The following is a 25,444-nucleotide window of genomic DNA, read 5'->3' as shown; positions in this document are numbered from 1 at the left end:
AATGAGACCACATTTAATTATGGTCTGGGGTGATATAGGGTTTTGTGTGTGTGGTTACATGGAACAATGCATTCTGTCACTTAAAAAAAAAAAATTATACATACACCGACTGCAGCAGAAAATAAAAGTTAAGAGGGGTGGTTTATTTAAAGATATGCGCTGTCTACCCCTCTGGCGCTGCAATTCTTGTTTGATTGGGACCAGTTTGTGTTTACTGATGGAAAGAGATTTCCTATTATCAGCTAATCACGCTGACTTCTGAACTAGCAGGGGAAATTTTGGGAGGCCGGGGTGGGGGAGAGGAAGGGGGACTGAGGAAAACAGGTGCTGCATGAAACAGATGTTCTCTAATGGTTAGGTTTTCGTTTAAAGTTGCATGGTGTTAAATTTCAAGAGGGATAAAAAAATGGTGGTATGTTGGGACCTCAACCGTGTTAGGATGCACGTGATACATATTTCAGATTTGGAAAATGGGGGAGTGGGTGTGCTTTGCCTTATCTGTGCTGTGACTGCAGCCATGTGCATGTTTAATTGGAAGTAGGACTTGGTGTGTACAATGAGGCTTAATCTCATAAAATTGCAGCATTGGAAGGGACCCCAAGGATCATCTAGTCCAACCCCATGCAGTGCAGGAATATGTAGCTTTCCTATACACAGGGATCGAATCTGCACTATCTTGGCAATATCTTGATCATTGCCCTCCCCTGTTACATATTGCTAATGGCTCGTTGCTGGATGCTGAATACTCTGTCCACACTGATTTAAAAGGGTGTTTGCTGTTTTAGCTAAAAGCTGTACTAGAAAACACAATGGGAGGTGGCTTCTAGCATGGCAATCAAATAGAATCTCCATGGTTAAAAGCAGCATACTGCTGAATATCATTTTTGCTAGGGGAAACATGAGGCAGGGAGGGCTGTTGCCTTAAGGACCGGGTCAGATCAAGGACCTATCAAACTTGCCATCTTGTTTCTAATGATGGCTAGTCAGATGTCATTGGGGAACCCTCTGCCATTCCCTTTTGTCTGACCCCTGGTATTTGGGGTACATGGAAGCTTATGCTTATCAGCTTCTGAGAGGCTTTTGTTGACCACAGTTAGAAGCTCAGCCTACGTTTCCTCCTAGATTTCAGACCTTTATGCCCACATGGCTCAGTCAGTAGAGCATGAGACTCTTAATCTTATGGTTGTGGGTTTGAGTCTCACATTGGGCAAACCCTCCCCCTCCCGCATTTCAGGGGGGTTGGACTAGATGACCCTCTCTGTCCCTTCCAATTCTACATTTCTAAGGTTCTAAGATTACATATCTGCCCTTCCTTCAAGGAGCCCAAGGTGGCACTCATGATTCTCCTCCTGAATTTTATCCTTGCATCAATCCTGTGAGATGTACGGTAGGCTGAGAGATGGGCTTCATAACTGAATGGGGATTTAAATTCTGGTCTCTTGGGTGTGAGACCAGCTCACAACACACAGTATCTCATTCTAGTCCCGTGTTCCCATCCTTTCGGATCTGCAGTTCTCAGTATTTTTCAGAACTGTTGACTCCATACTGCTGTCACTTTTCTGTAACATGTTAAACTCATACCTTTAACTTTTGAGTATATTACCTGAAAGTGACTTTAAAGTTTCAGAGAATTCGCTGTTATTTAGAGTAGCGAGTGCTAATAATTAAAGAAGTTGAAGATGGATTGTTTCATCCATAAAAAGTTTTGTGGGGGAACTTTCTGGCTGTCAACTACCAATGTGATTACAAATGTCTATAGTGTCCTTAGATCTTAAATGTTCCCTTGTGGACCTTTCCGGTGGACACAAACATGCCCTCGTTTCGGCTGCAGCATCCTCTTTCGTTTTTTAAACTACCCCAAGCCTGTTTGCATCTGAGAAGCAGAAACTGCAGCCAAGTTGCTGTTTATATTGCAGTGGTGTGTAAGTGTAGGTTTGTGCGCTTTCCTTGCCAAAGTTGTTTCTAACGTATCAAAGTAATGGAAGCAGGATGTAGAAAACCCGAGATCAGAAAGCCTTGTGTTCCAGCGTCATAAATGGGAGAACTGAACGATGGTCTGTGAAAAGGAGGGCGTGCTGTTCTGCTGGAGGACTTGCGTCTAACTGGTAACAAATGCTCTGATCAAAGGAGCCTTCTTCAGGCTCTGATAAGCACATATGATTCCTATTATTAGTAATGGAAGTTGCAGATGGGGCAGAGCCTCTTATAAACGGCAAGTTGGACGTTTGCGGCAAGAGGCCTCCTGCACCTCTGCTGAGTTGGCTTGTGCATTTAAGTGCTTAACATCCCTTTTGACCAAATTCTGCTGTCTGATCCATCTGTTTTCTAAGCTAACATGGAAAATGTTTTCTCCAGCTGTTGCAGAAGATAGCCTGCACCGTCCTTGCAGGTGCTGGATACAGTGCTTGCAAAACACACACACACACACACACACACACACACACAACACCCAAGCATATGGCCAGAGTTATTAAAACAGCCCAGCTGACATAGGAAGGTTACTGCTTTCTGGATGCTAACCACCTTTCATAAAGGGGCTTTTAAACAGTACCCCCGGCTGCATTTTGCTACTCTCTTTGCTAACAAAGTCTGAGCTGTGTGAAATGTGTGTTGAAAGGTTGTGGAGCTCGACTGTGGCAGCTTGGCATGGCTTGCAATATATCTTGAGCAGTTTTCTCGACTTGCACATCTTGTGGGTGAGATTTTCAAGTTTCTCGTTTGTCTGTTACATTTATTGGTAAAGGACAATGCGACCGAACAGCCTTTTTGACTCTCTCTCTCCCTTTAAAGTCACTCATTTAGATATAGGCATTATATTGGCTGTTAAACCTACATTTTCATGGCCACCAGATGAGTCGTTTTATTGTGGTTAGCACCTCGAAACATATTCTTAAGTACTGGGAAGCTTTAAACACCAAAGTGAACCTGGATCTTTGTGTCTCTCCTGCGTGCTTTGGAGCAAAATAGTAATCTCTGCTGCTTGAAAGTATGTGCCTTACTGGTGCTGCATTATTATCAGTATGCAAATTATAGTGGTGTGTTTTTTTTAATGCCATGCATCATGACCTTACCTGTCTTTTTTTTGCTGCATTTTTGCAGATAGGAAACTGCTGATCTATACGTTTGTGAAACCAGCCGTAGTTTTGCCCTTGACTTTTCCCTCTGTGGTGATACAGGAGACTGTAATGTTCAGCAGTATTCGTACTGTGGATGTTTGTGCATAGCAGTTGATTTCTTGTGCCCTAGTCCTGTAAGGTAAACCGATATTACACAATCGCCCTAGGTGGGAGAAGGAGACCAAGCAATGCTATTTATGTAGCTACCGTATATAGCTACTTATGTAGCTACCGTATATAGTCAGCCCCTTGGATAAATCTAGCCTCGTATTTTGTCTTTGCTGACTTACTGCAGCTCTCCAAGGTCTTGGGAGCAGGCATCTCCCAGCCTTTAAACTGGAGATTGCATTTTAAACTGGAGATTGCATAAACCACTTTGCATTGCCATAGATGAGACTTGCAGGAGTGGGGCTTGGGTTTTCTCTGCCTGCAGAATATTGCCATTTAGCAGCATGGGCAGTCTAGATCTTGCAGAATCTTTTGGCTCACCCAGACCCTTGGTATAGACCGTTGCATGTACTAGAGAACTTGAGCTGTTAAGAACGTTTGTTATGAATGAATAGCACTTTTCTTTTACCGAACCCATGTATGTTGGGCTCAATTCATATGTTACCTTCATGGCTGCTGCTGCTGCCACAGACCCTACTCCCTTACAGAAGTACAGTGGTACCCTGGGTTACAGACGCTTCAGGTTACAGATGTTTCAGGTTACAGACTCCCCTAACCCACAAATAGTACCTTGGGTTAAGAACTTTGCTTCAGGATGAGAACAGAAATTGTGCGGTGGCAGTAGGAGGCCCCATTAGCTAAAGTGGTGCCCATGATGTCATCTAGCGAACTCTGAGGACAACCCATGATGTCATATGCTGTATTCGCCACCCTCTGTAGGGACTTCCTGTCCGTGGCTGTCAAACCAGCGTACCACACTCTTATACAGTATGAAATGACACTTTCTATTGTGGAGGTCATCATTTTTTGTTTGACATTGTTCTTATGGAAGACCCTAAGAAAATGGAGTCTCTGTTGGGCCTTCCTAACCACCTGGGTTGTATTGATTTTCCAAGTGAGGTCTTCACTAAGGTGAACTCCCAGGAATTTAAAGGAAGAGACTCTCTCTCCACACACACACCCCTGATATACAACGGGGTTAGTTCCTCTCTCTTCCTCTGAAAGTCCAACACCATCTCCTCCGTCTTGCTGATATTTAGGTGCAAGTTGTTCTCTAGGCACCATGTAGAGACTTTTTGAACCTCCTCCCTATACGCTGATTCATCTCCACCTGTAATTAGACGCATTATGGTGATATCATCTGCAAACTTAATAATTGCAGTGGATCGACCAGATGAAATGCAGTCATATGTATACAACGGAATGAAATGAGTATATATGTATACAGCCCTGTGGGGTGCCAGTGCTGACCTTTAGAGAGGTAGATGTAACAGGCCCAATCCTCACTATTTGTGTGTGATCCCTCAGAAAGTCTTTAATCCAATCACAGATGGTGGGGGAAAGGTAGAGGTCCATCAGCTTTTTAATAAGAATGTCCGGAAGGATGGTATTAAAAGCTGAGCTATAATCAATAAACAGCAATCTGACATAATTCCCCGGTCTCTCCAGATGATTCACTGCAAGGTGAAAAGCTGTAGCTATGGCATCGTCTATTGACCAGTTTCTCCTGTAAGCGAACTGGTGTTCATCAAAATCCGGTGGAAAACATGTCCTAAGGTGTTGATGAACCATTTCTCAAAGCATTTCATCACTACAGATGTTAATGCAATGGGTCTGTAGTCATTTAGGCAGTTAATTGCTGTTTTCTTTGGGACTGGAACAATGGTGGCTGCTTTCAAACATGATGGTACACAAGCAGTCTGCAGGGAGATGTTAAAAATCCTTGTCAGGACCCCTGCTATTGATCAGCGCAGTTTTTTTACCACTTTCCCCAGCACCCTATCTAGACCAGCCACTTTGCTGGGATTCCTCCCGTGGTATTGTGCTTTTCATGGTACATCCACGTAGCAAACACTGGGAACCTACAGACCACAACTGCTTTTTGTCACTGGGTTTTTTTAATCCTTTATCAGGTGGATGCACAGCTGTCCAACGTGTTGGCTGCACAATATTTCTGACATGGAAAATGTTAGAAACCATTCTTCGCACGTAGCTAGTTTGTGTGAGTGTCACAAGCAACAAGGCTGTCGCTTATGTGAAATGCAATAACGCTTGCTGAGTTTTGCTTCCTAAAATAAACGATTGTGCATGGATTTCAACAGACCCCCCCCCCAAGCCGAGGGTGTTTGAGGTGTTCTTAGCTGTAAAATCAGGCTGGCTGGGTTCCAAGTGCAAAGACCTCTGCTGCTCAAGGTTTGCCAGTAAGCCAAATGAAATGGATAAATGAAACCATTGAACAAATCCTTGAAAGACAGCGAAATGGCACACCGTGTCATCGTCTTGTGAAATGTCACACTGTAATTTGGCAGGAGGTGATGCAAGGAAAACTAAAAGCCAAAGGGTCACCTAAGGGATCCAAGTGATGGAGCCCCCACTTCCATTTTGGTTCTGGTGCTGTTTTGTCTAATGTGGTACCATCCAGATTAGGGAAGGTGATGCTAAGCTTAGCAATTGATTTCTGTGAAACTGGTAGGATGCTTCCTAGGGAATATGTAACAAAAGTTGTTGGATTGTATGCTACATAAACCAGTAGCTGCGGGATTCTCAAATCATTTTTGAAAAACAAATTTAGCCTAATGGACAACTGCGAAAATGTGTCTTTAGATCATGGTAGTGACACTGTTTTGGCTAAGGCTGATGAGTTGTTGTCCAAAATGTCGGAGAGGTGCACGTTATCAACCCCTGTGCATGACAACCTGAAAGGAAAGAGCAATGTTTCTTAGCCAGCACATGGTATAAATGAGTTAGATTACTTTCCCTGTTCATTTTATTCATGGCAAGTCAAGAATGACTTCAGCTGAATGCTTCTGCTCTTGGTTTAACTTGACTGACTCTTTTGCTCGAATACCCAATTTTCAATGCTTTATGCTATGAGCCATTTAACATGCTTTTTCCTTGTCTCCAACTCACATTGCCCATCATCTCCCTCCCTGTCCCTCACACCACCACTGAAACTTGCTACAAGCAGCCAGGGTTGGTTTTGCTGTGCTGTAAACTTGCATCCTACCTTCCTCATAGATGGTCCATGTGACTGTCTGGCCAAGACCTCTAGAGGGTTTGAGCCTTGACGCCTTCCAGGTCTTTGCCTGTTCTCCTGTCTATAACTAGGTCCCCACCTCCATGCTATTCTCGCCTTCCATTCCTCCTGTCTTTGCGAAATAATTCTCAGGTCTTTGACAGTTTGTTTTATGTCCAGTATCCGGAGTTTCCAGTTACCATAAGTTTGGTGAAAGTGTGGGGGTTTCAATGCAAAACTTGGATTTTTGGTTTGGCACAAAATCCATACAGCTTTGATTCATTGCAGGTTAATCCAGGATAAGAAAATGTCACTGGAGAACATACCAGCTCTTAGATTGTTTGACGAGACTTAAACAGTCTCTTTTCTCCTCTCTTTTATTGGGCAATGCAGTGGGCCTGTTAGCTCAGATAGGCAGTAAGTAGTTATCTTTAGCCAGCTATTGGTTGCTTGACTCATGGTTTCCTCTTTCTGTTTTTTGCCCCCAACACAGTCTTATCCGATTCCTCTTGGACCAGTCCTTCTGGATCCTGCAAAAACAGGTGCTTTGAACTTGACGAGGCAGAGCCTCCAGGTTGCCGCTGCGACAACTTGTGCAAGAGCTACTTCAGTTGTTGTGCAGACTTTGACGAACTGTGTTTAAAGACAGGTAGGAGAGCTCTTAAGTCCCTGCTTTGTACAAATCGCTACTGCTGATGAGAGTTATCGTAGCCTTTTCTACCTCTCCATGTGTGCTGACACACTTTTAAGACTTCTCAAATGCATGGTCCTGGATTCTTCTCCATAACAGTTTGGGAAATTTAACCTAAGTTTCCTCAGAAATAGGACCCAGAGCACTAACAGTGGGAAGTACATCTCCAGACCTTTTTATGTCTGGGAAAAGATCCCCAGCACTAAAACCAAAACACTTGACAACACACGTTTAGCATCCAGAAGGAAAGGGTTATCTACTCTCCATTACCTCCAGTCTCTAACTACAATCTTGCATCCCAGCCCATGTCTTCCGACCTGCTTTCAGTTAGGCTCCTAGCCAAAGAGTCAAAAGAGCACCTGTCTGTAATCTGAGGTGGTACAGTTCAGGTACAGTTTCAGCACCTCGGTGAGAGCTCAACCATTGCTTCCGTCCACGTCTCCCAGATCTGAGCATCTTTTAACACAGTGGGAAATGCAACTTGTTGAAATCTTAGGACTCATTTTTGCAACTATTTCATATGAGCACGATCCTAGATTTTAGTGGGGGAAAGAATTAAACATGTGTCGCCTTTAAGTCTCTCTTGTTGAAGGTCCTTGAAGTTGCTTGAATTGTGTCCTTGTTTGGCATTCAGTGCATACTGATCTACTTGACCTTACACTCCGGTTGCAGGATGGGTTCATAATTACTTAATAACCAACTTGTAGTAGGACAGTGATTCTGTGTGTGTGTACATGTGTGTTAAGAATTGTATGTAAGCATAATATAAGCAATCTCTTCCATCTTTTTTTCCTTTTGTGTGTTTTCTTGGAGTTATGCTACAACATGGATTGGATTGTACGTGAACAGAGGGAAGTTCACAGGAGGCAAATTACCCCATTTCCCTTACCACCCCCTTCGGTTGACTGCCTCTTCAAAAAAACAACACACACACACACCTTCTTTGGATGAAAAGGTGGCTCCCTCCTGAACAATCATTGAATGAGGCATAAGGGGAGGGGAGGTGAAACTGTCCAAAGCTTGGAAAAGTTTGGGGCAATTCTTCTTCACTCCATCCCACATGTTGAGGAGGGAGCCTTGGCGTGGACATAATGCTAAACTACAATCCAGCATTGCAAAAACAAGTCAAAGCGAGCACCATTCTGGCACAGTCACTCCTCCTGTGGCATAATCGCCAGGTGGAATTCAGAAGCATTCACTTCTGTTTTAGACCACCATGTCATCTTAACGATGGTTAGTGGAAACGAGCCAAATTCCAGCCCATAAAACTGGTTACTAACCATAGCAGGAGGGCCAGTTTGGCCCTGCAACCGTGGGTGCCCAGGGCCGTGGGTGTCATGCAGTGTGCAAGGCCCTGGTGCCAAAATTTGTGGGGGCCGGGCACCCACAAATTTTGGCACCAGGGCCTTGCACCAGGAATTGGGTGGGTGCTCAGGGCCCCAGGGAGCTGGCACCTATGTACCATAATTTAATAACAGATTAACCAGAGTTTAGTGTTTAGCTGAAGCTTCCCATCTCTTTGTATGGATGTGCTAGAGAAGTGAGGGAAAGGTATGTGAGTCCATGGCTAGCCTGGCCTCATTTGTAACACTAAACTATGGTTTGATGTTTGTTGTAGCCAGATGCAGTCAGTGTACATAATATACCCAACTACTTGACAGAACTACTCAAACATGTCCTTGTGAAAGAAAAGAAGTGCAAGTATGGAATGCTTTACAGTCTTTACTCCATTGCTTCTTCTAATATAACATTTTATAGATTGGAGGAAGTGTCAGTCTTCTCAGTGAGCATGGCTGAGCTGGGATTGAAATAGCTCTCTCAAAGTTCTGACTCTCTGGACACATTTAAAAGTACATATTTAAACTGGTTCAACAGTGAGCCCTTCTGTGGGGCATGGATAGCATGTATCTAAAAAACTGAACCCCCCAGGATTTTGGGGGATAAGGCCATGGCGTTTCAGCTGGAAGAAAGACAACAGCAACGTAGTGTAGATATGTCCTGGACCCTGCTACCTTTTCAGCGCAACTAAAGCATCAGTGGCTAAACTTGGACCCTCCAGGCATTGTTGGACTGCAGCCACTCCAGGTTCAAAATGAAAACATCCAATACGGTGAAAATTGCTGTGGAATTGTTTTGCCCCAAAGGTGTGGGGCACATGTGCATAGTTGTCTTTAAGAAACCACTGTCTTCATTTTTTTTGTTTTTGTGATAATGTTAGCTGGAGGCTGGGAATGTACGAAAGAGCGATGCGGAGAGACAAGGAATGAAGATCATGCCTGTCACTGTTCTGAAGACTGCTTACTCCGAGGGGACTGTTGTACTAACTACCAAGTTGTTTGTAAAGGTACTTGTTTTCGTTCTTCTATCTGCTAAAGGAATCCAAGCGTTCCGGATCATGCTCCTCCTAAGGATGTTTTGGAAGGGAGATGTGAGTCACCTTGTCCAAGCTGACTGATGCTTCATACGTTCTGCGATGCTTCCCCTAAGTTAGCGCACTGCTATCTGGAGAGGCTATAGTGCGACAAAAGTGGGAGAAAACTTCTGGGCCGTTTTTGGTGTTACTAGTTATGGGTTTCAGCAGGAAGTTACAGAACTTGCACCAAGGCCACCACAAAACATTTGTGGGCACAAATAATATTGAGAGTGGTTTTTTTAAAAGCCCAATTAAAGACACCACTTCGTAGGTGTGTGCCCATGTAGAAACTAGTTGAGAAGTCCTTTTTTTTATGAGTTCAGATATTTTTGTACTTATTGACAGAATAACAACAACAGTGATAGTCATGCTGTTCTATAGGTGAAATAGGATCTTCCAAGTGGCCTCCCATCTTTCTCCTTGTGAACAGCCAGTAGCAAAAGGTTTCTATGACTTGATGACCTGTTTGTTGAGCATCCATCCTGATTTGTTTGCGGGGAGGTTAGATGATGGGTATGCAGCAAATGCTACCCAACAGTTTCCGGGGCATTTTCCCACCACTTTCCATCTTGCAAAAATAAATAAATCCCACCACACTTTATTTTTATTGCTCCAAACACACTTTAATTGCACAACCTGAATTTGCTGGGGTGTGATTGAATCTCATCTGAAATAGCAACTGAGGTGCATTGTTTATATATGCTTCCAGCCATACTAGTCAGGCAGAGTATATTGTTGTGAAAGATGGTGATGAAATTTTAACTGTTAAAAAAGCAGCCTTGGATTGTGAAACGATGAAATAATTCTTTTCAGGATTTTGTCACCATGAGATTAAGCATCCAAAGCTGCAGTGAGCACACACTGGACAATGAACATGCAGCCAGAAAGAAGTGTTGAGTTAAAACACACACACAGTTTGGCAAACCTGCACCCTACACATCTGTATAAAAGATACTAAGATTGGCTATGATCATTCAAGGATTCATGAAAATAAACATGGCAGTGCAGCTGCAATCTGATGTGCTCTTTACTCGAGAACAAGCCCTGGTGATCAGTAGGACTGACTCCTACAGAAACATATAGGATCTGGTTGCCTGCCTCACCTTTGCTGTAAATGGAACTTGCAACTGTATAGGTCATGTACAAAATGGTTCTTATTATCATCCCTCTTTAGGAGAGACTCACTGGGTTGCGGATGAATGTGAGGATACACGGACACCAGAATGCCCAGCAAAGTAAGTGCTTTGTTTTATGTGCTTATTTTTATCATGTGTAGGAGATCTATTAAGTGTCGGCTGCCACTGGTGGTCAGATCAACTAAGCGGTTCGTTTTTGTGTCCTGTTGGGAAAACTGAGGCTTGTTGCAAGCATCTAAAGAAAGGAGAACCATCATACTGTATGCATTTTCTGGACGATATCCATTTGCGGCAGCCCATTTGCAGAACAGCCATTCTGCTAGTGAGAGCACTTATTTACGATTATATACAATAGCCAAATCGAATGGATGTCTTTCGCTTGCAGAATGCATTGTTCAGCCCATAGTGCAGCAGCTACTATTATACTCTTTGTCAATTTAGCTTTGTGCTGCTCAACAGCACAGACTCTCGCACAACATGGTGCTAACATTGCATTGGATCTCTCTCTCTCCATGCCTTTACATCAAAATCTTCTTGTTGTTCTTCTTCTTTGGCGATCACTCGTAGCCGAGTAAGATTGTCTTCCATGAACACTGTCTTAACAGTGAGTCCGTAAGTGACTGTGGAGGCCAATTCTGGATCCACACGTCCTTCCACACTGGGGACATTGGGTTCTGGATGGGAGTTGATCACGGTGAAGGTTTGCCAAGCATGCCTTCCTCTTAGCATGTTTCTCCCTTAAGTCCTGAGTCCGAGTATTTTCAAAGCCCATGACACCTTTGGTAAAGGCTGCTCTCCAGCTGGAGCACTCACAGGCCAGTGTTTCCCAGTTATTGGTGTTTATGCTACATTTTTTTTTATTTGCCTTGAGAGAGTCTTTAAACCTCTTTTGTTTTTGCCACCAGCATTACGCTTTCCATTTTTAAGTTTGGAATAGAGTATAGTAGTTGCTTTGGAAGACGATATTCAGGCATCCGAACAACATGACCAGTCCAATGAAGCTGATGTTGAAGAATATTGCTTCAACACTGGTGATCTTTGCTTCTTCCAGCGCACTGGCATTAGTTTGCCTGTCTTCCCAAGAGAAATGTAAAAATATCAAAATATAGGGTTGTATTCATTTAAGTCCTACTTGAAGTAGACCCTCTGAAATTACTGTTTTACACTGTAGAACTGCCCTGTGATCTTCAGGTGAAGGGCAGTATAGAAATTTAATAAATAAAAATAATGAACCTAAGTCCTGTTTATTAACCTCAATGTGTTGGCTCTGAGTAGGACCAGCAGTGAATACTACCCATGTATTATAAACTTATAACAACACCATTTTCTGATGGCAATGGGATTAAGTTTCCCTGTGGATTTTTAACAAAATAATAATAATAATAATAATAATAATAATAATAATAATAAATTTTATTTATATCCCGCCCTCCCCAGCCGAAGCCGGGCTCAGGGCGGCTAACAACACTAAAACAGTACAACATTATAAAAACATTATAAAAATTAATTAAAATCAAAATTGATGGCAACCATAAACTAAAGTTTTGTAAAGATTGCCAAAGGAGGGAGTCAGGCTGCGCCCTGACCAAAGGCCAGGTGGAACAGCTCTGTCTTGCAGGCCCTGTGGAAAGATGTCAAGTCCTGCAGGGCCCTTGTCTCTTGTGACAGAGCGTTCCACCAGGTTGGAGCCGCAGCTGAAAAAGCCCTGGCTCTAGTTGAGGCCAGCCTAACCTCTCTGTGGCCTGGGACCTTCAAGGTGTTTTTATTTGAAGACCGTAAGTTCCTCTGTGGGGCATACCAGGAGAGGCGGTCCCGTAGGTACGAGGGCCCTAACTTATCTGCATGGAAACACAAAGGTAACAAATAAATTTAAAAAATACTTATAAGGTGATGCCTTATTTATTTATATAACTCAAATGAGTGAAGGGCATGTGTGCCCGGGATTTTTGGCTCTGCTCAGGCATAAAAGTTGTCCTAGGTCACTTTGACACAAGGTGAAGTTGTCCTGAAACCACAGAGAAGAGGCTTTCTTTCCCAATTTGTTTTGCCACATCTTTACTCCAGCTTTGAAGTTCATTAGTAACATGCTTTGCCTCCCACAGTTTTGTTCGCCCCCCATTGATAATCTTTTCGGTCGATGGCTTCCGTGCATCGTACATGAAGAAAGGCGACAAAGTGATGCGCAACATTGAAAAACTAAGTAAGTGCATGTGCTTTATTGGGACAAAAGCCCTTTTTTGTCTTTGTCCCTTCCTAAACTGCAATTTAAAATGTATTTAGTAAGCCCTACTGAAGAGAGATAAGCTGGAGACTGGTGACTGGGAGCGGCTGCCAAGACCGCATAACACCGGTCTTGAAAGATCTACATTGGCTCCCAGTACGTTTCCAAGCACAATTCAAAGTGTTGGTGCTGACCTTTAAAGCCCTACATGGCCTCGGTCCTGTATATCTGAAGGAGTGTCTCCACCCCCATCATTCTGCCCAGACACTGAGGTCCAGTGCCAAAGGCCTTCTGGCGGTTCCCTCATTGCGAGAAGCCAAGTTATAGGGAACCAGGCAGAGGGCCTTCTAGGTAGTGGCGCCCACCCTGTGGAACACCCTCCCACCAGATGTCAAAGAGAACAACAACTACCAGACTTTTAGACGACACCTGAAGGCAGCCCTGTTTAGGGAAGCTTTTAATGTGTGATGCATTGCTGTATTTTAATATTTTGTTGGAAGCCACCCAGAGTGACTGGGGAAGCCCAGCCAGATGGGTGGGGTATAAATAATAAACTAATATTATTATTATAAGCATGTACAGGATTGCACAGTTAGTGCAGCGAAACACCATGTTTCATGATTGACTTTAATGGCATCTGCTGTATGTAAATATCACTGTACCGATCTATATTAAAACCACACCACAAACTTCATTTTCAGGGTCCTGTGGGACACATGCGCCATATATGAGGCCCGTCTACCCTACAAAAACCTTCCCTAACTTGTATACCCTGGCGACGGTAAGTTTTGCTGCTGGTTTTATGAGTATATAGGAAACCACCTGCTTTTCTGTAGATATCAAATGAGTGGTGGTTGGTGATGAGGAAAGCCTCTGAGATATGTTGTTGTTCTGCTTTGATGCGGGGAAGGGAATGGTCACCGAGCAAATTTGCATATACCTGTGTCATGTGAAAAAGACCATGGAAGGGCTCAGGTGAAAAGCTGGCATTTAACCTGTTGAGCTTTGTGAGAGTATAAAAAACTTTTGACCTGAGCTATCCTCCCCTGGATGGCATTTGACCATCTGTATTTGCTATCAGTTTGGAAGTAAATTGGGTTCATGCCCTTCTACATACTTGGACTCATTGGTACCCGCCATAGGTGTTGCTAAATTTAAAAGGAGAAATTTCACACACACACTGAAAAACACAACACTCCAGCTCTCTGTCAACTTCCAGGATCTGTTCGATTTCAGTCCTTCGGATCACTGAGAGTAAAGAAAGAGATTAGGGTAACTAATCTTATTGTCTGGAGAAGGAACTTCGGGAATCACCTTGGACTCCGAACCAAAACTCCACTCTACTCCATTTTGGGGGGTGGGGTGGGGGGCAAGGCCAGGCTACTTCTCAACTACAGGTATGCTTAAATGTTGAGTAGAGTTTGCTATGAGCAGCAGGCTCTTCTTCCATACTAGGGAAGAGGAGGTGTAAAATGGGGTCTGGAGGAACTGGGTTCTGAAAAAGTGTGAGTCTGGAAATGGAAGTCTACAGTTGAGCCATGGATTGTTAAAGGAGCCCATTTCTTTTAAAGGGGAGCAATGAAATTGGGGGAGCATAATAGTTAATAGTATTCTGGAGGCAAGATTATGACTGTGGAGGAGGCATGCCATGAGGTTAAACTTGCCTCTAAAGCATTCTTGTTCAGGATACAACTCGCCCTACTCCATTACTCTTTTGCCCGTGGGGGGGAAAGGGTTGGAGGGATCCACAGCCAGCTTCAAATGTATTACAAGACTTCCATTCTAGACTGGCTGAAAGTCAGTTAGAGATACAGCTGGCAATATTGCATATAACTAGATTTGGACTTTGTTAGGGCAGCAATCAAGTAACCATTAACTGCATTATCTCTCCTGCTCTTTCTTAACTCTTGGGCCATGTCCTGATTCCTGTGCTGCTTACACTGGTGTATACCCATATAATCAGTGATGGGGAAAGCACTAGTGTTGGGGAAACCCAACAGAAAAGAGCTTTTCAGTTCTCTGCCTTGCTTGGGAGGCAAGACCCCCTTGGCGTGCCAGCTCTGGACGGCTAGGGATGCTCACACTGTATTCGAGTGTATACATTTTGCGTCAATGTGTCATCCCCAGAACAAAACCCCCATGTAAGATGTGATTGTACTGTATTGCACAAGATTAGTCAGCAGATTAGCATAGCGAGATGGAGGCCTTAACTTGGAAGACAAGTTCTTAGCACTTCAACAAAAAAATAGAAGTCTTCCCACGTACTATGATTTCCACTGAAACTGCTATCTTTTTCCGTTATAAAGTCATATTGAATAGTTAATAATTTGTTTTATTTTTCAACATTTCCAACACAAAGGGCCTCTATCCTGAATCCCATGGAATCATTGGCAATTCAATGTACGATCCTGTATTTGATGCTGCTTTCAGCCTCAGAGGCCGAGAAAAATTCAATCACAGGTGGTGGGGAGGTCAGCCGGTGAGTTTCTGTTTTGTTTGCCTTAGCGAAGGTGAATCAATAAAAATAATGAACATTTTGTGTGTGTGTGGTGTTAAATCTTCTGGCTTTTATGTTGGCATGATTGGGGGCAGCTATGTCAAAAATTAGTCATGACTCGGCTCCAGTGGGAGTCGGGGATAATGTCACTTTTACTCCATTGGTTTTGAGTGAGACTTTGTCATGGCTAACTTCTAGCCAGATCAGGGTTGCTGGATTGGTTATGCAGAAAAGCCTATTAAGGGAAGTCCTTGCTGAAAATTGGTTCTGCTACTGCTAAATATAAAGGTAAAGGTAAAGGGGCCCCTGACCATTAGGTCCAGTACGGACGACTCTGGGGTTGTGGTGCTCATCTCGCTTTATTGGCCGAGGGAACCTGCATACAGATTCCGGGTCATGTGGCCAGCATGACTAAGCCGCTTCTGGTGAACCAGAGCAGCACAGGGAAACGCCGTTTACCTTCCCGCCAGAGTGGTACCTACTGGTATTTATCTACTTGCACTTTGACGTGCTTTCGAACTGCTAGGTTGGCAGGAGCAGGGACTGAGCAACGGGAGCTCACTCCATCACGGGGATTCGAACCGCCGACCTTCGGATCAGCAAGCCCTAGGCTCTGTGGTTTAACCCACAGCACCACCCACATCCCTTCACTGCTAAATATAGCTTTAGCAAAAGACTGGGATGCCCATCATAATGATACTCTGGTTTAAAATTTGGTTTAAATTCTCTTTAATTATTTTTAGATATACAGTGGACGCTCGGGTTGAGAACGTGATCTATGCAGGATGCTCGTTTGAAACCCACAGCGTCCGCAACCTGCAGCGGCGCATCTGTGCATGTGCAGGTTGCGATTCGGCACTTAGGCGCAAAGTGTGATTTAATGCTTCTGCGCACGCACAACGGCGAAACCCGGAAGTAACCTGTCCCAGTACTTCTGGGTTTTGGTGGTCCGCAGCCCGAAAATACGCGACCTGAAGTGTCTGTAACCCGAGGAATGACTGTATTCCTGTGGCAGTGTGTTACTGTAGCTATAAAATGCAGTCCCCACCCACCTTCATTTTAGCACTTAACAATAGAACTCAGACAGAAGCAGCTGATTACAACTCTTCTATTGCCAATTCCACTTGGCAACGCCAAGAGTGTTATGGGTCAAAAGCTTTTTGAATAATTTAGGACACCACCATGGCAGTATCCTGTAAACAGAGTCTTATTAGGAACATCAAAAAGGTGTTTTACACTTTCAAAAAGTGAAAGCAAATGCAAGGGACCCATTCACCAGGGGAGATTGATCGATGGTTCTTGTTAGTACAGTGTCCAAAAGGAACCTGGTGCTCCTACAGGCAATAAGGCAAAATGAAGCATTTTTCTTGTGCAGTGTTCCCAGAGATGACATTGAGCTCCTGTTGAGTCTTTGGTTTTGATTGCTCCCATGGCCCAGCCCTACTGTTAGGCAAAAGTCAGGCAGCAGAAAAATTCAACTGCAATTCTGATTGGCTTCTGTATGTGGGATGTGGAGTCATTGTATCCTTGGCCTTCAGCAGCAAAATACAGTGGTACCTCGAGTTACAGACGCTGCAGGTTACAGACGCTTCAGGTTACAGACTCCGCTAACCCAGAAATAGTACCTCGGGTTAAGAACTTTGCTTCAGGGTGAGAACAGAAATCGCGTGGCGGTGGCACGGCAGCAGCAGGAGGCCCCATTAGCTAAAGTGGTACCTCAGGTTAAGAACAGTTTCAGGTTAAGAATGGACCTCCAGAACGAATTAAGTTCTTAACCCGAGGTACCACTGTCCTGGCTGTGGCTGGAGGTGCTGTGTTTTTTGCCAGACTCCCAAGAGGGGTCCTTAAGATGCTTTGAAGCTGAACCTTCTAACTTAGAATTGCAAGCTGGGGGTTTAACTGGACAGAAACTGCTAATGGGTAGATCACGGAGGATAAATGGTTGATGATAGTTTCAACCATTGTGCGCAGCTCAATGCCACACCTCTGCCCTATAATTTTGTTCCACTGCAAGAGATATTTTTTCCTCTGTGTTTTTCATCCCTGCGTAGGTGGCATGTGGGTGTTAAGGGCTGTACAGTGTTTGACACAGACCAAGGCTTCAAATCTCTTGCAGAGTCTGGTCACATGATAATTCAGAACATGCGATGGTGTAGAGCCTTCATGTGGTGGTCCTTGGCCTGTGTGGTGATCTTAACTTGTGCCCAGCGATGAAAATGTCATTTCACAACCTGTGTTAAAAGCTGAGTTCTTTGCATGACAGTTAATACTCACATATGCAAGCGGGTTGCTGTTGTGAGACTGGGAGCTAACATTGAACAGTGGTACCTCGGGTTAAGTACTTAATTCGTTCTGGAGGTCCGTACTTAACCTGAAACTGTTCTTAACCTGAAGCACCACTTCAGCTAACGGGGCCTCCTGCTGCTGCCGCGCCGCTGGAGCACGATTTCTGTTCTCATCCTGAAGCAAAGTTCTTAATCTGAAGCACTATTTCTGGGTTAGCAGAGTCTGTAACCTGAAGCATATGTAACCTGAAGCGTATGTAACCCGAGGTACCACTGTACTTCAGATGTTTGTGTGTGTGTGTGAACATAATACCGGTGACTTCAGAGATTGAAATTTTCAGCATCCGGAAAAAGGCACCAGCTTGCACAATCAGGATTTTAGCTCTGTTCTTCTTTTATTTCCCCCCCACTTATTAAATAACCGTGACACTGATTCTCTAACCTGTTAATCAAGGAAACTATTCAGATTTCTGCTGCTAGCCCAGTTGGATGCAAATGCTCAAATTCTAATCTGTAGAACTGGAAGCCAATGTTGAGGGGCTGAGGGCTGGGGAAGGTTTTATTTATGATGTTTTGTTTTAATAAATGTACCGTCATGTAGCCAACGGTCTGCCGCTCTTTGTAATCGCCTTATATTTTCCTAATTAGATATGGATTACGGCTGCCAAGCAAGGAGTGAGAGCTGGTTCATTCTTTTGGTCTACGTAAGTATATCCGCACAAGACAGAATTGGTAACTTAACCGCAATAAACAAGAACTGGGAAGCAAATGCCACAGAAATCGACAGGTCTTAATTTCCAAGGAAGGATAGAATTGGGCTGAAAAGTGTCCCTGGCTTCATCTCTTGAGAGCTTTCAATTCAGGCAACATCTGTTTTCCAATTTGCCCACCACTAATAATAATAATAATAATAATAATAATAATAAATTTTTATTTATATCCCGCTCTCCCCAGCTGAAGCCGGGCTCAGGGCGGCTAACAACAATAAAATAGTACAACATTCTAAAATCATTTCATTATAAAATTAATTCAAATCAAATTAATGGCAACCATTTGGCTAGAGTTCTGTGAAGGAGGGAGTCAGGCTGTGCCCTGGCCAAAGGCTTGGTGGAACAGCTCTGTCTTGCAGGCCCTGCGGAAAGATATCAAATCCCGCAGGGCCCTAGTCTCTTTGGCGGAGCGTTCCACCAGATCGGAGCCACAGCCGAAAAAGCCCTGGCTCTGGTTGAGGCCAGCCTAACCTTTCTGTGGCCTGGGACCTCCAAGATGTTTTTGTTTGAAGATCGTAAGTTCCTCTGTGGGACATACCAGGAGAGGCGGTCCCGTAGGTACAAGGGTCCTAGGCCGTATAGGGCTTTAAAGGTTAAAACCAGCACCTTAAACCTGATCCTGTACTCCACCGGGAGTCAGTGCAGCTGGTATAGCACCGGGCGAATGTGATCTCACAGCGAGGACCCCGTAAGGAGTCTCGCTGCGGCATTCTGCACCCGCTGGAGTTTCTGGGTCAGTCTCAAGGGCAGCCCCACGTAGAGTGAGTTACAATAATCCAGTTTGGAGGTGACTGTCGCGTGGATCACAGTGGCTACATGTGATGAAGTGTTTTGGAAAAGCACTGTATAAGTAACTATTAACTAAGAACCAATGTAGAGGATACACTGTAAAAATGAAGTAAAAAATGAAGTGAGGAGGGGGAAGCAATGCGTGGCCTTCCAGATGTTGCACTGCAGTGGTCAGGCATTATGGACATTGTAGCCTGCCATATCTGGAAAACCTATTGCCTACTCCTGCTTTATACCATTGACATTCCAGAAATTACTGGTAAACTGGATTAGATGGTGGAGGCTCTATCTGTGGGACTAAACCCACCTACGATAACCCTAAAAGTTATTGTGCTTTTCCTTAGCAACTTGGTGTACAGAATAGCATTAAAGTGGGATGAAAGGAACCTGTTGAAATTGGGGCAGAACAGATAGAAAAGTCACATTTATTATTTTAACTTTAACAGCAAATGTCTGTTTCTAGCTTAATGCTTCCTAGGTGGTTTTAACATGGGCAGGGGAGCCTGGGGTCCTCCAGGCATTTACTGAGCTATAGCTGCCTTCAGCCCTGACCATTGGTCATGCTAGCTAAGGCTGATGGGAGTCCCAGCAACATCTGGAGAGCTGCAGGTTCCCCATCTGCATGGCCCAGGCACATAAGGTGCACTGCTGGCTGGTGAGGATGTGGCAGTGTAAATAAGACACAGGAGACCATTGGATGGGTTAAATTAGGATGCAACTATATTGACGACAGGTGCAAGCCAGTTTGGCATAAGGCATTGGATAAGCATCTGCCTGCTGGTTGCACCTGCCTGCTGGTTGCACCCAGGGTGAGTTGGACCTGGCACGATGGCTATCCCTAGGCATGGATCAAGTGGGGCATTCCTGACAGTGTTGTCTGGTGCTATGGCCCATTGGCCTTGGTGTAGGCACCCAGACAGTTCTACCCCTTCCAGGACCTTTTTAACGGGGTACCCAGTACCCAGCCTTAATTGCCCAAGTCTTGACGTTTGCTCTGAGGCAGGCGAAAAGCTGCAGAAGGGCCCATTTGTCTGCAGGAAATATTCCTTCCTGGCAGCGCTGTCTTTGGCATATGCGCCGCCGGGGTGCAAAGATCCGCCCAGCGCCCCTGTTGTGAATGACAAGCGCCGCCACTGGCACGGCACGTCTTTGGTAAACGAGCGCACAAAGTCGAAAGTTCTTTAGTGAAACAGTAGGTACAGCGGTACCTCTGGTTGCGAACGGGATCCGTTCCGGAGGCCCGTTCACAACGTGAAAAGAGCGCAACCCACAGCAGTGCATCTGCACACACGTGGGTTGCGATTCGCCGCTTCTGCGCATGTGCGTGACGTCACTTTGTATGTCTGCGCATGGCATGAGCGACGAAACCCAGAAGTAACCCTTTCCGGTACTTCCGGGTCACCACGGGACGTAACCTGAAAGAACGTAACATGAAGCAAACGTAACATGAGCTATGACTGTATACATATCGATAATACCTAGGTATATATATATATTGTTTTTCTAGCTTGATCAAAAGTATGTATTATTTCATAACAGGTAGATAGTTAAGAGATTAGGCGGCTTCAGCGGTGTCTGCCTGGCGCCCCCCCAGAATTCGGCGCCTGGGTGCCCCACAGTCCTTGCACCCCTGGGTAAAGACGGCCCTGCTCTTTGGCTCTCAATAGGGTGACCAAGTAATCCATAGCAAGGTCCATACCACCTCAGCCCATTCACCATTGGGCTGAAACACATGCGCATGATAACATGGGTGGGAGGACAGGTGACCCACCGACAGTCAGGCACATCCTGGGCACTGGGCACTGGGCACCACTCCCTTTTACTGCCCCGGCCTCTGCCCTTTGCCCACCCCCCCCCAGCTCCCTCCTGATTGGCCAGGAGGGTGGCCCAGATTCATGTGGCTGGACGAAGAGGCCAAGCATGGACCCCTCCTTCCCAAATTCTCAGTCCTAAACTGCACTGGGCAGCAAATGGGAGCCACCCCCTAAGCAACGGTAAGCCTCTTCTATCCTTTAACAGGCTTTGTTACGGGAGAACCATAGCCATGATTATTAGCAGCAGTGTCTATGTGCTCTCAATGTGAACCACTATAGTACTCAAGCATAGCACACCCATGCTTTGTGACGGTCTTGCGTGTGAATACGGGCCAAAAAATAAAATAAAATTGTGCCGCTGTTTCTTACTCGGTTTGCTCTGTTCTGTTCTAGTATGATCCCTCACGAGCGCAGAATATTAACAATCCTGCAATGGCTAACCCTGCCAGACAATGAAAGGTAAGTCATATTTTCTTTTCCCTTCTAAGTGTGGCTGAATGCCCGCATTGCCAATATTCTCTGTAGATCGCAAGCTTTGATCCACTGTCCTGCTCCTTGTTGACCAGCTCATGACGTGAATGCCCTGTTATTGTGGACGTGGACGCTCTTGTTATTAATGACATGGGCTAGGGTCGGTTGGCACAGAGTGTCTGTGTGTTTGAAATGCTGTTTCATCTAATGTGGCTTAATGAGTGTTGCACCCTGTGATTTGGGCCGATGTCAAGATTTTTAATTGTGTCGCTGAGTACACACGGCTCTAGACCCTGCCAGCGGGCACAGACTTTGACTGTTGTTGTTGTTGTCCTTTTCTCCTGACCTCCGTTACACAACTGTGGAATGTTTCTTCCTGAGTCTTTGCTCAGCACCTCTCAGCATCCCTTCTAATATTTTTAATGAAGTTGCGGTACAAGGAATGGCTTAATCGGACTGTGGAAAACTTGTGACAGAGTTGCAGTCCTCTTGTTTCTCTCCTTCTGAAGGCAAGCTTTGTTTGAAAGGGTTGACGTGAGCTAACCTGCTATGGGAAAACTGTTCAGACAACAATTTTCTTCTCTTTTAATAACATTTTATTGATTTTCCAAAAATAACAAAAATAAAAACAACAACAACAATACAAAAACAAAAACAAAACAAATTGACTTCCCTCTAATCCCTTCCTCGGTTCTATTATTTATCAACATACGGCATGTCTGTTGTTAAATTTTAACCTATCCATTCATAACAAAATTACAAGTAATCTTAAAACCCTGCTAATGTATTAACCTGTGTACATTGCTTCTGTAAATATGCAGTAAACACCTTCCATTCTTCCTTAAATTTGTTGCTTTCTCTTCCTCTTAGTTTAATAATTAATTTTGCCATTTCAGCATATTCCATTAATTCAACTTGCCAATCTTCTTTTGATGGGACACCTTATTCTTCCCAATGTTGTGCTAATAAGGTCCGTGCGGCCGTTGTTGCATACATAAACAAGTTCTTTTGTGATTTTGATAGGTCCGCTCCTATAATGCTCAATAAGAAAGCTTCTGGTTTTAAAAAACATTTTTCTTTTCTTTTCAGGCCTTACGCTTATGCATTCTACTCTGAGCAACCAGATATCTCTGGCCACAGATATGGCCCCTTTAGCTCTGAGGTTAGTATAGTTCCTCTTCCGTAAATAGCATGGCTCTGAGCTCAGTGCTTTGCCAATACTCCAGAGTTGGGGGAGCCTGTTGCTCTCCAGATGTTGCTACACTCCATCCTCCTTGGTCGTTGGATAGTTGGAGGCCATGAACATCTGGAGGGCCGCAACTTCCTTACAATTTGCATTACAGCAAAAGCCATAGAAAGGCTAACCTTTGACTGAAGTGTGTGTGTTGGAAAGCTGATGGTTTAATCTGCACATCTGTAAGCATCCAGTGAGAGGAGAGCCTGTGGAAAATAGAAAGGCAGGAAAACAATACTGAAAACTTCCAGCTCTAAGAAGTCCCTTCTGGAGTGTCATAAAATCATAGACTTTAGGCAGGAGCAAAATTTATCATTGACAGGCCACCTCTTGGATATATTCAAAGTTAAAGAGTTTTAAAGAGCAGTGTGTGGAAAACAGCATTTCTTGTGCTTTGGTTATGTTTTCTGCTATATAATAACTATAGCAGTTAAACTATAGCAGCTCTCTGAGGTTCCCTCCTTTTCATTTTTAAGGAAATGGCTTTGCTTCATTTTTTGCATTTGGCAGATGTGTACCTAATAGTCAGGCCCATTTTAATTGTTAATAAAGAGCATCCCTCAATAGATAGAATCAGTAAGCTGGCCAGAAATATTGGTGCTCCTGATGAGCAACTAGATGTTAAAAAATGCAATGCAACCCACTTTTAGATTGCGTTTCTGGAAACCCCCTCTCTGACCACAATCCGCAGAACCACTCAGCTAGAGAGAGTGTTGCGATGGGTTTTTGTGTGTTTCGAATGACTGCCTTCCTTTGCATGTCAAACCGCTTGTGAAATTTAGAGGAGTTTCACAAGTGCTTTGATATAACAGGGTCTCTTTAAATGATAACAACACTCACAGTTTCCTACAGTGCTTTGAATCAATTTTCTCACTGCTAGTCACAGTGAGAGCTTTGCTCCAGGTGGCAGAATGATAAGGGTGGCAAATTTGTACACTGCCACCACAATTTACCACTCTGGAAGTGCCAAATTAAGATAGGATCACCTAGCAGGTTGGTGGGGGACGGGAGACGGACCTTCTCTGCCTAAGACAATAGAGGGATCCTGGCAGACACAGCAAACAGTGTTGGATTAGATAGACCAGTAGAATAAGATAGCTTCCTGTTTTCCTGTGGGTGTGAGTTTCAGGGGATGAGAGCCTTGTTCTGAAGTATAGAATACCTTTACAATTTTTATGCCATGCTCTCAGGAGATGGGTGGTGTCCTTACTAATGCACAATCTCGATTGGGTGACACCAACTCCAACCAAAATGTGTGGAACCTTGCATATATCAGCCCGCGGGTGGCGCTGTGGGTTAAACCACAGAGCCTAGGACTTGCCGATCAGAAGGTCAGCGGTTCGAATCCCCGCAACAGGGTGAGCTCCCGTTGCTCGGTTCCTGCTCCTGTCAACCTAGCAGTTCGAAAGCACGTCAAGTGCAAGTAGATAAATAGATACCGCTCTGGCGGGAAGGTAAATGACGTTTCCGTGCGCTGCTCTGGTTCGCCAGAAGTGGCTTAGTCATGCTGGTTACATGCCCCAGAAGCTGTACGCCGGCTCCCTCGGCCAGTAAAGTGAGATGAGCGCCGCAAGCTCAGACTGGACCTAATGGTCAGGGGTCCCTTTACCTTTACCTTTACAGGCAATTAAAGTAGCAGAGGGTCAAACCTAGAAGTGATGCTAGAGATCTTTCATGGAAATGCCGCCCTTCATTTTTCGTTTACAGGCAGCCTCCCATTTATGTGGGGGTTGTTTTTCAAGGCACCACACGTTTAAGTGAAATTGTGTATATTTGAAACACCATTGGAAAAGCCTGCAAACACCCCGTCGCGCCCCTGCACCACCCCTTTTTGTGATGCTTTTGGATCACTTCCGGGTTCGGTGTGATGCATTTGTGCGCGTTTGCGCACACATTGAACATGCTTAAATGAGGAGTTGCCTGTATTTACAAGCAAAGATTGTGAGGGCTTCATATTGAGAGAGGGGTTTAACCTTTAACATGCTTCCACCACCCCCATTTAATCACCCCCCCCAAAAAAACCCATGCTGCTACTTTCCTTGGTGTGTGTGTGTGTGTGAGAGAGAGAGACAGAGAGAGAGAGAAGACAGGTACCCAGATCTCCCATATCGCTCTAAGTTTGGCCTGAATTTTCTAAATGAATATTTCAAGAAGTCAGTACAGCTGTGCATGCTGCACAGATGTCAAGATTTACTAGGGGCAGGATGTTTTTTTCCTCTCTTTTACAAAAGGGATAGGAAGCATTTAATGTTTCTCCTTTTTCAGATTTTTCTTTTTTTTAAGAGCTGTGAATGTCTCATAAATCAGCTGGGAGGAAGACCTCATTGGGGACCCCTCAGGGTTGCTTGCTTAGCAATCATAGTAGTTTGGCTATTGCATGCAAACCGCTTTCTCCCCACCCCCAACGCTTCCTTTGTACAGAGCTGGCTGCTCTTTAAACATTTGGAACAGATCTGGGCCTTTTCTGTCCATATGGTATTTGAGCAGCACATTAGAGCTTAGAGGCAAATGTTAGAGGGATGGGAATCACGTGTTCGGCTTTTAACCCGCCTACGGATTCAGGTTAATCGTAAAGAGAGACTCAAACAATTATGTAAAACTTTTCCTCCTAATCCAACATTTCCCAACCTATTGTGCTCCGGGTCCTATTTGACTCTTATTCGCTTTATCCCTGTGCTGGCTGCAGTGGGAGCTAGAGTACAAAACAGCTGGACAAGGCCCCAGCTTGGAGGAAGCCCACCTAACCAAGTGACACCTCATGTATTCTCTGCTTAATAAAGGTTCCAGCTGTTCTGTGACGTTTCAGCCTCTGACTCATTAGAC

General features: G+C 44.5%; 1 protein-coding gene across 4 annotated transcripts in view; it reads left to right on the top strand.

The window, feature by feature from the left end:
* Window positions 1-25,444, top strand: part of ENPP2 (ectonucleotide pyrophosphatase/phosphodiesterase 2) — an 87,337-nt gene that overhangs the window by 25,868 nt on the left and 36,025 nt on the right. For 3 of the 4 annotated variants that reach the window (XM_079984220.1, XM_079984221.1, XM_079984219.1), the window contains exons 3-11: window positions 6,794-6,949; window positions 9,210-9,335; window positions 10,579-10,639; window positions 12,643-12,740; window positions 13,463-13,542; window positions 15,121-15,240; window positions 18,192-18,247; window positions 21,310-21,375; window positions 22,477-22,549. In XM_079984220.1, the coding sequence (XP_079840346.1) occupies window positions 6,794-6,949; window positions 9,210-9,335; window positions 10,579-10,639; window positions 12,643-12,740; window positions 13,463-13,542; window positions 15,121-15,240; window positions 18,192-18,247; window positions 21,310-21,375; window positions 22,477-22,549 (836 nt within the window). The remainder of the gene's footprint in view (window positions 1-6,793; window positions 6,950-9,209; window positions 9,336-10,578; window positions 10,640-12,642; window positions 12,741-13,462; window positions 13,543-15,120; window positions 15,241-18,191; window positions 18,248-21,309; window positions 21,376-22,476; window positions 22,550-25,444) is intronic. The other variant, XM_079984222.1, reaches the window with a different exon arrangement.

This window comes from Podarcis cretensis (assembly GCF_951804945.1).
Source record: "Podarcis cretensis genome assembly, chromosome: 7".
Taxonomy (NCBI): domain Eukaryota; kingdom Metazoa; phylum Chordata; class Lepidosauria; order Squamata; family Lacertidae; genus Podarcis; species Podarcis cretensis.
Note: the sequence above shows the minus strand (reverse complement) of the source record. Positions and strands in the feature narration are given on the sequence as shown.